Here is a 12,905-nt window from a genome sequence, read left to right as displayed (position 1 = left end):
CCTTTGTTACTTTCTAGTCTGAGGCCTTCCCCATCCTTCTGGAGAGCTCCCCAGTCCTGCAGCCCCAGGGTCCATTCCCCTTCTTCAGCCTTCCAGTGGGTGAAAGTGGTTCCAATAGTGACAGTTCGGTTTATTTTGGCATCTTGTGCTGTGTCCTAGGAAACAGCATCTGCAGGAGGAGCTCTCTTATTGCTTTCAGGTTGGATCTTAATGGCTGGGAGCAACTGGCCCCTGTGTTGGAGGTCCCTGGCATGGTGCAGAGCTCAGAGCAGAGCGATGGGTTTGTTGCCCTGGGGGTTCATGTACTGAGCTGCTGCTGCCACGTTGTCCAGCGCGGTGTAGGTGGTGTAAAGGCCGGTGACCTGCACGTCTGAGAAGGAGCGATCGCTGCCGCTGGAGGCAGGAGTGAGGCCGGGGGGGCCCAGGTCACAGTCTGAGAGGTGCAGCGGGGAGGTGCTGAAGGCAGCCAGGGTGTCGAGGCTGAAGCTGTCGTCTTTCATCTCCTCCCATATGTTACCTGGGAAGCAGGGAAGTCTGGTCACAGCAACGCATCCAACCCACCCGGGCACCTCGTGTAGGGGCTGGGCTGTAACACGAGGGCTTTGCCAGCTGCTTAGGACCAGCGCTGCTTGTGGGTGCTGCCAGTTGCAGTGCAAAGGCAACAGCAACCACGTTGGTTCCCCCCCCCTGCCCCCCAAAATCCTCTGGTTCCAGGAATGTAGGATTCTTTGGGCAGCATCTACCTACATTGTGCTGACCAGAAACCCAGGGGCCGTGCCAAGCTGGGGAAGTTCTTTTACAGAAGGGGGAAAAGCAGAGCTCTGGATGCAGAGCAGCTGGATGTCCCTGCTCACCTCTACTGCAGTGCCTGCACTTGAACCACGAAGGTAGGCTGTTGTCCCATCCAGCACAAGGCAGAAATGCACTGAGGGTCAGGTAAGTCGCACTGCAGCAGCCAGCACCCAAAGTTTTCAGCTCAGTTACACCCCTGGTTCTATAGTCAGGACATAAATCGTGTCCTTCCCCACCCCAGCTCCTCCTCCTGTACCTTGCAATGCAAAATCCATGATGCTTGGGTCAAGAGCATCCACCTCCGTGTTCATGTCGGCTGTCACGTTCAGGAAGTCCGGCGGTGCGCGTCCCATGGGGTGGTGTGGGAGGGGACTGTGGCTCCCATCAGGCAGGGTGTGCAGAGGAGGGGTCTGTGCGGGTGCTGGTGAGTCCGGAGCGATGCGGGGCTGGGGCTGGAGCTGGTGGTGCAGGGGCATGGACTGCAGCGAGAGCGTCATCAGCGGCTGCGGCTGCAGCTGCGCCAGGGCCATGCGGCTCAGGGCAGAGACCTCGGGCTCGGGCTGCTTGCTGGGCCGCCGGCAGCTCTCGGGTCTGTCGGTGATGAGCTTGTCCAGCTCCTCTGCATGGGCAGTGCCCATTCCCAAGGGACAGAAGAGACAGTTTAACCCGTTTGCCCAAGCAGGGGCCAGCCAAAGCATTTCACAAGCGAGCGCAAACCCATGCTCTTGCCATAGAACTGAATGGGCAGCGTCTGTCCCGTGTGAGACATGGCACAGGTACAGGCTTTGACTGTGCAGGGAGCCCCTAAACTGAGCTACAGAAGTGATCACAAGAGGCTTAGACCGAGCAACTGAGCCACCACCACTGGCATCTGACCCATAGAGGCAGAACGAGCATCCTCAGCAGGGCTCCTGCTCAGAGGGATGCTCTGCATTCTCTTTGTATCTCAAATGAGGTTGGTGTGAGAGACTCCTGACAATTCCAATGGCACTTTTGGTTTTAAGCAAAGCAGAAGGTGATTTATCCTTGATTAAAAGCAGGTTTTGCAGCAAAAAACTCCAATTTATTTTGCTAATATTGAGCTCCTGAAAGCTGCATGTGTTTTTGTAAGTAAGAATGAGAAGGTCTTAGTGTGGGGTGAGTTTTGCAGAGGAGCAGGCAGAAGTGTGTTTAAAAAGTGACGTTATAACTACTAACACTGGAGGCAGTGTAACTGCTCAGCTGGTGCTGGCTCCGTCTGCATGGGGGGGAAAGACAACCCACAGTGAATCTGGGGACCAGCTCAGTGACCTCCTCCTCCTGCTGCTGGGTCTCACCTCAGACCAGCAGCAACGAGCTCCTTCAGCACAGAGCATGGGGTGTTTCAGCTGAGCAGAGGAGGAGGCTGCTGCAGGGCAGATCACCCATCCCTGCTAAACAGCCCTTTGTCCCCTCTTGCCTCTCGTACCCATTGCAAAACCCCACCATAAGCCCTACCTGGGTTAGCCATGCTCCTGTGAATAGCAGCCAGGTCCTTCCGCTTCCACTTCTGCATCTCCTCCTCCATCTTGTCGATCTTGGCTGGGTTGAGAGCCCACAGGCACCCCTTGCGGGAGGTGCCGCTCAGTTTGTTCTCCACCTTCTCAAAGCACTTGTTGAGGGACAGGTTGTGGCGCACGGAGTTCTTCCAGCCATCGGGGGCTGTCTGCAAGGGGCAGGGGGATGTGGGTGAAGTGAGCCAGGACCACAGTACCGGAGCCTCTGCCCTTTGGCTGTGCCCGTACCTTGAAGTAGGGGAAGTGCTCCTTCATGAAGCTGTAGATCTCGCTCACTGGCAGGCTGCCTGTTTTGCTGTTCTTCAGTGCCATGGCGATCAAACAGCTACAGGACAGAGAAAGGCAGGAAAGAACAGAGTGTGTGCCCTCAGCCATCCTGCTGCCTTCCGGGCTAGCATCCTCAGGCACAGCCGACCATGGGGTTACTGCTCCCAAGTGCTCACAAGCTATCTGAGAGCTCTCTACTCACCTGTATGAATAGATGGGCTTGGGGTAATGCTTTGGGTGCAGCTCTTGGGCAGAGTGAGGAGCCAGGCGTGGCTGAGAGTAGTGGGGCTGAGTCCCATAGGATGTGTTGTAGATTGCTGCTGGGTTACACTGTGTGCAGAAGGAAAAGACAGACGCAAAATGTCCATGGGGAGGTAGCTTTAGGGATGCTGTGTCGGTTTTAAGGGTTCTAGATGTGATCTTGGGAGGTACCTCAAGACACAGACAACACGCAGATCACAGTACCTGTTGTGTGCTCTGTGCTAGGGCAAACACTTGCTGTGAATGAGGAGGAGGAGGAGGGAAGAGCTGTTGCTGTGTTTGTAAACCAGGAGACGGCTGCCCACCTACAGCATACTGGTTCATCTGCTGAGATAAAGGCACCAGTTGTGTCAGTCTCCAAGTTACCAGCATCTTTGCTGAGAGAAGTGGTGCAACAATAAACCAGCAAGGGCTGCTCTTACGTTCGTGCCATGTGTTGACATAGAGCTGAGTCCCAGGATTCCCTGTGGAAGGCTGGCCTGGACGTGGATCATTGCTCCAGGTGCTCCTGTCGAGTGCAGGTTGTTTGCCACAGGACCTGTTTTGGAGAAAGCAAAGGCAATGAATGCCTGCAGGAAAGTGCACTTCAGAAGAGAGCTGCCATTCACCAGTAAATGCCTTGCACTTGAGCCCAGTTCAGCTCTGCAGTGGATAATCACAGCTCACTGGCTTCCCATCCCCAAAGAACCCAGTGTCTCGCAAATGGCCAAGATGCCATCAGCTGCTCCTAAGGCTTGTTATGCAGGGAATGAGAGATGAACCTGTAAGAGTCCACAGTGCTGCTGCATACACAGGAGCTTACAAAACAGAAAGCCCCACGTATCCAGCATTATCTGCACTCCAGAAGGGTTTCTGCTCTGAAGAAGGGGATACACTGAGCTCTCTCAGCTGAATGCCTCAGGGAACCAGGGTGTTTGTCTAAAGGATGCTCACAAGGCAAGGCAGGCGGTCAGTGAACACACGCTGTGAGTGCGTGAAGCAGACAGGTAGGGGGTCAGTAAGTTACTCTGGATTTTAGCAGGGTTGAAACAAATGAGGAAGCCTGATTAGTTAATGTCAAAGCTGTGGAAAACCTCTGAAATGTGAGTCTGGTGCCCAAGTTCACACAACAAGGCACCAGCAGTTACACTGGGCAGAAATGCCAATTGGATCCTAAGGTCTCTGTTGTCATGGCCGGGGCTCACTGCCTCTTGGGATGAAGGAAAAGGATCAGGGATGCCCTTAACAGGAGACAACAGGTTCCAGGTCTTTTGACAGGAACCAAAATGTAATGCACTTCATATAAACACACTAATACACTAACAGGAAAGCTGGCCTGGAGGGGAGGAGGAGGTGGTAGCTGTGCCTGGTTAAAGAGCAGTCATTCAACACCCCAGCAGTTTACCTGTCTGTTGCAGCATCGCGTTCTGGGCACCAAGGCTAAAATCCATCCTCCCACTGGCCATCTGCTGTAAGCGAGGGACATCAACAGATGTCAGCCACGACAAGGACTGCAAGTCGCTGGGGAGATCATCCTCACTCAGCTGGGAGGGCTCGGGAGCCAGGAGCCTGCAGGACAGCAGGAGAGGTGAGCAGGGAGCTGTGCTGCTCCATCGCTGCCCCGCTCAGAGCGGCGGTGCCCGGGGTACCAGAGCTCACGTTTGCAACTGAAGGAACCCTTCATCACTGCCATTGGCAGCTATGAGGTTACCGGTGCTTAACAAGTGTGTGAAACAGTTACTAGGGAGGTTTTGGCATACTAAAGGCTCCAAATGCAAAGCCAGGGACTGAACGCACACTCACACCCACTCTGATGTTAGCAGCACGACGCTGAGGGGCTGCTTTTGGGTTAAAGCCCTGGGTTTGACCCGTTCTGCATCCTCCATCTCATGCTTCTGATAGAGTGTGTGGCACAGAACTTAACTATAGAGATATGTTTAGAACACTCAAAGATTCCCATATGGCCCAAGCTCCCATTCAAGAGCTATTATAAATGAAAGGCTAAACTACTTATGTTAAACAGTATTACAGAAGTCAGGTATCTTAGAACATGGCAGGAAGTTATCATTAGATACCCACGGTAAACCCAAAGGGATCCATGTCAAGAAAAACACCTGAGTACCATAGAGGATAACCCAGTACAGTTGGTTGTAGTTGATTTTGCTTTCGCAACACAGGCTCTTGAGAGCCCTCCCATAGATGTGTGCCACTGACGGGTGCTCCTTGCCAAATGATGGCACAGGAGCCTTAAATAAATCTGGTCTCTTGCTGAAGCATCTTTTATGTTTTAGACTCCCCTAAATCAGCTCAAAAGAGCAGGGCAGAGCTCCAGTGCCCGGCTGCCCAGCAGCTTTCAGCTCCTCTATTCATGACCTCCAGAAACATGTATCCAAGCTCCCAAAGCCATTATCTGGGATCTCTGGAAAGCAGAGGGTGATTTATTTGTTTGTTAAAGGAGTCTGAAAAGAAGAAAAGAGGAGGAGGGGGGAAAGAAAGGCTCAAAACACACGACCAGGAGCCAAACCCTCGAATCCTGGCCAGAAACCATGGCCAAAGCTCTCTCCCAGCCTCCCCTGGTCCCTTTCTCCTACTGTAGTTACAGCACAATAATTAGCATTGCCATGGTTACCGCTCTTCAGTTATGTTGTGAGGCCTGGGACTTAAATGCAGAAGAAGCCCATCAGGTGACGGCATTCCCGGCGCGGAGATTGGCTGGATTGGAAGTAAACAGGAGCAGTAAATGATTTGAAAACTGGGCAGGCTCGTGTGGTTTGCAACAGTTGGGCCCATTCATGGGGAGCCGATAACCCATTGTGCCGGCAGCAACCGCTGCCCGCCGGCACGTGGCCCCCATTGTTTTGGGGATTCTTGGTTAATTGTTTCCCCCCCCCCCTTTCTTCTCCTGCTCTTTCCAACCCTCCCATTAACGTGGCTGAATGGCAGGCGACACACAGCACACATCCCATGCCATCTGGCACCCCTGCCACTGCTCCCAGCACCGCAGCCCCTGCCACAAACAGCGGGGTCAGATGGGCGGTGAGGGTCAGCACACGCCTCCTGTCAGGCAATGAATCCGCCACATGCCCTCGGCATGGGATGAGCGCATCCATCCCGCACACCCCGTGCTGCTCTGCAGCCTGCCTGGGTTTAGCTTGGTGGGAAACGGTGGCTTTGCACTCATCCTGATGCTCTTCCCAGAGGTGGGAATGACTGGTGATGCTCCGGGCACAGCTGGATGCCATCGGAAGCTGCAGCTGCACCTCCCCTACTTGCCAGTGAGCATCATGCTGTATCCCGCTCAGCATCCTCATGATGCACTGACTGCACTGTCAATCCAAACAGGGACAAGGAAGGTGACTGAGCTTTTAGGTGATATTAAGTTATTAGAAGCAGATCCCAGCCTGGTTTGGGTGGAAGGGACTTTAAAGCTCACCCAGTTCCAACCCCTGCTACAGACAGGGACCCCTTCCACTGGAGCAGCTGCTCCAAGCCCCTGTGTCCAACCAGGCCTTGAACACTGCCAGGGATGGGGCAGCCACAACTCCCTTGGCTTTAAACAGATACCAAGATGCCATAATATAACATCAGGACAAACGTGTGAGCCGTCTCTTCTCCCAAGACAAAGACATTTCCTTCCCTTCCCCACCCTAGCACATCTGAATTTGGGTTTACAGCACTTTTAAAACCACCTCTGGCTGCCCACTCACTCCTTTTCATTTTGAATGGATTTGAGTGTCAGAATAACTGTTTTCAGGAATAATGGAGAAAAAAAAGGAGTCTATTGAATCAGAATGAAATATTTCACGTTTAAGGATTATTCTTCAGGTTGTTTTCAAAACCAGTGCTGAAATTTCATGTCTTAAAGAAGATGAAACTGCTCAAAGTATGCCCAGGGGTTTTACATGCCCAGGTGTATTCTGCAGCATAAACCCAGCTCATCTCCTAGTGCACAGCTTCAATGTGTGCCCTGCTGTTAGTGAAGGAATGCTAACCTAGCTGCCTCGGGACAGAGCTGTGCACAGGAATACCTGACACTTGCATCTCATAGGGTTCAATGTCCCTGCCCTGAAAAGCTGCCTGTGCCAGGACAGCTGCACATGGATCAGTAGAACAGAATCATAGCATCATAGAACACTCGCACATAGCACATGCTGTGATATCCCATGGACTCTGATTGTGCCCCCCTCTGCCACCCTTTCCTTCTCACGTTCGAGGGCAAACTTCAGGAGTCAGAGATCCTGCCTTTGGACGGGTGTTCACAGCCCCTGGCACAATGGGGCACTGTAGTAAAAGCAGCTCTTTCAGAGCATGTAAATGAGATAAATAGCGATGATAGGCTGTAATGAATGCAGCACCAAACCCCTCCCCAGCTGCACATTCCCCAGGGCTGAGCCAGGAACCCCTGGGAAGACAAGGTGGCAGTGACCCCAACGGTGCTGCAAGCATGGTGTCCTGTATAAAGGTGTGATGAGATGATGCAGCTTGGGTTTTACCCTGCTCCTTTCAAAGCCCTGCAGGAAACCACACTTGTTTCTGTGTGCTTCTGTCCTAGAAAGGCACCTGCAGAGGAAGAATCCACGTGATGCTGAGGGTTTGAGCCCCAGTTCTCCTCTTCGCAGCAGAGGATGTACCCCTGAGCTATGGCAGGTGTGATACAGAAACGCTCAGTGGCAGCATGAGTCTTTGCTCTCTGCTCTAGCACAGCCTACCCAAAATACCCATCCAATTCATCCCTGCCATTACCTTGAGGGACTCTGCAACTCACTTCAGGGCTGAATTTGGATCTGCATTCATAGAGGTAGCTTTACCATCTTTTCTGACATTGAGCTGTGCTAAGAGCTGGATCTAAGGTTCATCACTGCTGTGAATGTGAACTATCCACTTCTACATCAGCAAACACATTGGGAGGGCAAATTTGTCACTGGGGACTATAGGGACTGTCTCTTCAGCAGCATCATAGGTTGATCTGCCAACCAAGTGTGCTAACACTAAAGGACAGCTCAGCAGGGACAAGCACACTTTATCTCCAGACAGTTTAACCAATAAGTGGGTGTTTTAGTTTATGGACTATTTGTATTTATCTATTACCATTGCAGCATTAATACCTGAGTTTTTGCCTGGGCTGAATACAAGGGGTCAACAAGCAGGAGCAGATCAGGAGTGACACCTGAACAGGAAGAGTCCTAAGGAAACCTCTTCTTGACGTGATGATGAGCACCCGGTTTCTTTTGCCTGTGGTTACACAGTGTCCTCAGATCACACACAGTGATTTCCCATATGTAAAACACCACAAGGAAAACGTGTGTGTTTTGTGACTCTTCAGCTGTCTCCATGGGGAGAAGCATTCCCTGTTTTACTGAGGGAGTCAACCTCACCATCCCTTCTGCTCTGCCTCTTCCCTCTATGCACTTCCCTTCCCATCTTCCTCCCATGCAGGTGCTTTTACCCACTCTAGGTTCTGCCTCCATCCTCCCTGGGTCTGCCCCATCTCCCCTCCTGCTCCAGCCAGCAGCTCACCCTGCTTTTGCTCTGCAAGTCCTCTGCCTCTTGAATCCACACCACGCGCCCAGCCCCAAACCAGCACACCTTTCTCTTCCCTTCCTTTAAGTTCTTTGAGTGATTTCTGGCTGGGTTTGCCTTTGGCAAATGCAGCTGGGATGTGACCCTGCAAGCAGCTTTGCTATAAAAAACCCCAAATAAACCAATGAAAACATAAACCTGGGACTGCCATCAGCGTGAGCTTCTCTTCCATGTGTTGAAGTGTAAAGCACCACAGCAATGTTTACTATTAAAGGAGCATTATCTACCTGGGAAGGTGATTTTTCCTTTAACATTGCTCCAGCTGCTGTCTGTTAACACTGAGCTGATTCACCTGCCTGGGGTTGCTGTAGTTCTTTACCCCAGTGTAAAGGGAATATAAACCATGCTATCCTTTGGGTGTTGTAAGAACCCATCTCAAGTGCATTACTGGCTGCTGTGGTCGTGCAGCAATTCTGCTTCCTGCACCAAGGAGATTAAGATGGGTAAGATAAGAGCAGTGCTACAAGCAGCTGAAATGTGCCAGGAGTGCTGAGGAGTTCCTTTCCTGTGTCCATGCTTTGAATGGGAGGTCAAGCCCTGCTCATGAGGTAAGATATGGGATGGTGAGCCTGGGAAGCAAGACATTGCCTGGGTACAGACCCATCCTTTCCACCGCTGCCTGCAAGTGCAGGGCAGTTTGAGGAGCAAGAGCCACAGTGTTTTATTAACAGTGCCCAGCACAGTGCAGGAGCTGCATAGGAAACAGTTGAGTTAATCCACTTAAATCAATCCACAGTGGCCTGAGTTTGGCTGGTTCCTAGGAGGTTTCTCGCGTGTATTTAAAGGATGAAGCAGCTACTGTGGTGGAATTCCTTGGGCACACGGAGCCATGGGCCCGGTCCCTGTCAGACACACACGGTGTCAAGGGAATGGACCCTGGCACGTTCTTTGGGAACAGTTATGGTTCTGTTGGTTATGCATTTGGAGCCTTTTGGCTGCAGGAATGTCCTTCAGGCAAACCCGCAGCCCCACTGGGGACAGAACCACTTAGGAGAGCTAAAATGTACCATGTGCCAGAAGGATAAAGACTTCCTGCCTTTTTCACCACCATAATGCAGTCACATCCCTACGATATGAACTGCAGCTGTTGCAATGTCTGTATCTTGCTTCTTAGTGTATGATTTTATGCTCAACATTGCTACAGTAATTATGACAATGAAAAATGAATCAGATTATCTGAAGAGCTGATGAACACAGACCGGTTTTTGGAGAACCAAAGGAACTGTTAAAATGGGGTGAAGGAGGATGTCATTTACTAATATGTTAAATGGTTAATGACTGAGTAACACCTTTTGATCACAGAAGATAGCTATTGAAAAGTTAATTCCTGTTTAATAAGTATAGAAAGTGTGCTGCAAGGCCTTCGAAACACTACATGAGGCTTCTATCAACTGGAAATACATAGTAATATAAACAACATAGGGATGGAGCTCTTACACAAACTATTGAGCTGCACATCATGAAGTTAATTTATCTTGATCAAGGGTTAGCTTTACACCTGAAGTAATGTTATTTCTTCAAATAGAATTCTGCATTTTAGTGACTCCTTTCAAAATATAGATGCCACACTGTTACCTGAAGTGATGATTTGCTTCCTTAAATCCAGATTTCCATATATGCCAAATAATCAATAGCAAGTTGCTGCCTCCCTTCTGACAGCCTGTTTTTCAGGTCGTGATTTATTATGCAATATGCAATAAGCAACACATAACTGTGCCTAGTTTGGGAATGGGATGGTCCCTAAGATAAATAAGTACATTAAATCAGATTAGACTGTGAAGGGATAGAGTGCAGATTTCAATGAAAACTGTTGCTTGAAGACCACAGTGTGCTACAGTTCTCTACTTTTATTCCCTGAAATGTAAAATGAAATCGTTGGAAACATTTGTCACTACAACAGTCATGAAAATACTGAAGGTTGGGGCATTTACACTGGAATATGAAGTGTTACTTGGCACTAGTAGCCAGGCAGTGGCAGCGCCATAAACCCATAGACATCAGAGGAAGGATGATGGCTCTTAATCATCCCTGGCCATCAGGATGTTCTGTATCCCACAGTTAGAAGAGATCTCAGTCTAAAATCGTTTTACTGCAGTACAAATAGTCCCTGGACTTTTCCTAGCAGTCTAATCCTCCTTGCTACCCTATGTGCTACATCAAATGTATTACAGATGCTTTGGATCCACAGAGTTCAAAGATCTGATAAAATCAGGGATTTTTTTTCTTTTTAGGTTTAAAAAATAAATACTATCACTAAAATCCTCTGCTTTCAAACTGTACCCATGAAAACCTCTTCGTGTTCGCCCGTTTGATCCCCTGCTTACATGCCCATGCGCTCCCTCCTGCACTCCTGCAGGAAAGCCTGGTCTCCTCCAAGTCCAACTGTCCCATTGAAAGATTCCAAGTGAGACAGAAGAGTATTCTCAGCACAGCCCCAGCCTCCCACTCACTAATTGGAGGCCATTCCCCATTTTGTGGAGCCTTGATGCTCCCCCATGGAGCACTCGGGATTGTGGGTTCCAGTCTTGGACTGTGGTGACAGCAGGAGAGTAAACAGAGCTGATAGAATTTGACAGGTCTATTCTTTCCTTAAAATCATTCAGTCTAAAAGATTTTTCTTTTACATAATCCAAAGTGTTTTCTCATGGAGCAGGACAAATGCTGCTCTGCATTTATGGGGCAGTTCAGATTTTATGCGTCTTTATCAGCATTTGCCACTATTAAATGAGGTCAAATCTTTCGTTTTAAAGCTGCGTTAAAGAAATCGCAAGTGGAGGGGGGAAAAGCTGCCGAGAACTGGGATCTTTCAGTGCAAAATGGTTAGCAGAGGACTGAAAGTCCATTTTAAAAGCAGCTGACTTCTGAAGAAAAGAAGAGACTCTCCCGATCATGTACTGGCAGCAAGTTAAATCCTGACTTTCCTCCCCAAAAGAGAGGTTTTTTTTCTGCAGCTATGATTTAAAGAACGGTTCTCTCCATAAAAAGGGTCTTTGTTAAGGTGGGATGTTCTTCAGGGCACTGAGGCTCCAGACATGCATTTAAGTACCCGGAGCCTCTCTCCTACAGCCCCTTCATTAAATGCTGCATCACTGCTTTACAAATACTGACACAGCCATCAGTGATGCCCGGAGCAAGCAGGGCTTTAGTGACCAGCAGAAGGGGCTCTGCAGCCCGTGTGCCACAGGGGCTGCACACAGGCACAGATCACTTGTTGAGCTGCAAGAGGCTGCGGGGCAGGGTTTGGGTCTTGAACAGAGGGAGGCGGATGGAAGCATACCTGCATCGGAGCATTGCTACCCATGGGAACGGGTGAGAACACCCCCAGGTGGGGGGGTGTGGGGTGTGGGGAGGTCATAATCTCTCATTCCTCACATTAACCCAAGAAAATAGAGTTGTTGTTTCACTGCAGGAGAGGGGCTGCGTTCTGCTCTTCTGCAGTGGAGCTTCCATCACGTGAAGAGTTGTAACCCAGGTTAACCCAGTGCACTGTAATTCACACACAACTGCCCCGTGACTCCCAGCAGTGCTTCCAAATGGTATCAGACACATAGGTTATCAAAACTATAAGTTACCAAAGGCTGCTGACAAACCCAGCTTTGCTCCCACCCATCTCACAAGACACGTCAGTACTTTGGAGCACTACAGAAGTGCTCTTCTGGTGTCTATTACACTTGATTTAGTCTCTCCGCGACTGCTTCATAGCAATGCAAAACGGGGTCTGAAAGGGAATGTCTCAGTAATTGTTAGTTAATGAGAATATCCCTCTCTGGCAACGCGCATACAGTTGAGAGAGTTTGCTGGGAGGTCAACCCAAAGCTCTGAAGGTGCATTTATCCAACATAACTCAGCATCAGAACACTTTAAACAGGAATGTTTCTATACAAGTAACGCATTGTAACAGGTCAGCAGCTTAGAAATGCAATTCAGAGTGGAGAAATAATGCGGTAAACTTTAAAAAGAAGGGGGAAAAGGTGATTTCTATGCGCTAAGGAAGTTTCTAGGAAATCACAGGGAAACAACATCAGTTATCAGCACCAGCACAGCGTGTATTGTTGAGATCGGTAAAAGCCTCACCTGTACTCCTGTGGAGGGTGGTGGGTTTGCCCTGAATTCCTAAGGATTCCTGACATTATGGACGGGATATCGCTCTCTATCATCTCCTTGGCACGGACAGGGAAACCGAAGGAAGCTGTTCGGGCAGCAGTAGCTATCCAGCACTTCAGCAGCGGCGGGAGACCACGAATCCCAGCTGGAACCCCGGGCTGCAGGGAAGGAAAGCCCAACTTCCATCACCTCGCCCTGCAGGTGCACTGGCCTTATTTGCACCTGGCAATGCAGTGAAACGCTTTAGGGAAGGAGGAAGTATCCAAAGCTCCAAATGGGACCGTTCCCCCGACGGGGAGGGCAAAGGGGCTGTGGGTACCGGAGCAGCGCAGTCAGCTGGGATGCACACCCCGCTCTGGTGGCCGCTCTTAAACACCCCGAAACCCG

The 12,905-nt window shown here is 50.2% G+C and overlaps 1 protein-coding gene across 1 annotated transcript; it reads right to left on the bottom strand.

Annotated features, from left to right (window-relative positions):
• Positions 1-263: 263 nt before the first annotated feature.
• Positions 264-12,571, bottom strand: FOXN4 (forkhead box N4). Its single transcript, XM_034068518.1, has 9 exons — positions 12,489-12,571; positions 4,240-4,403; positions 3,278-3,393; positions 3,060-3,179; positions 2,797-2,924; positions 2,556-2,652; positions 2,269-2,476; positions 1,049-1,411; positions 264-517 (listed from the first exon to the last, which is right to left on the bottom strand). The coding sequence occupies exons 1-9, from the start codon at positions 12,569-12,571 to the stop codon at positions 264-266; spliced, it is 1,533 nt and encodes a 510-aa protein (XP_033924409.1).
• Positions 12,572-12,905: the final 334 nt, after the last annotated feature.

The sequence above is a fragment of the Melopsittacus undulatus genome, chromosome 12 (assembly GCF_012275295.1).
Source record: "Melopsittacus undulatus isolate bMelUnd1 chromosome 12, bMelUnd1.mat.Z, whole genome shotgun sequence".
NCBI lineage: Eukaryota > Metazoa > Chordata > Aves > Psittaciformes > Psittaculidae > Melopsittacus > Melopsittacus undulatus.
Note: the sequence above shows the minus strand (reverse complement) of the source record. Positions and strands in the feature narration are given on the sequence as shown.

Coding starts and splice junctions, on each gene's coding strand:
- FOXN4 (XM_034068518.1), bottom strand. CDS start 12,571: ATGATAGAGAGCGATATCCCGTCCATAATGTCAGGAATCCTTAGGAAT. Junction 3,394..4,239: donor CGCGATGCTGCAACAGACAG/GTAAACTGCTGG, acceptor TCTCCAAAACAG/GTCCTGTGGCAAACAACCTG. Junction 3,180..3,277: donor TGTCAACACATGGCACGAAC/GTAAGAGCAGCC, acceptor TTATCTCAGCAG/ATGAACCAGTATGCTGTAGG.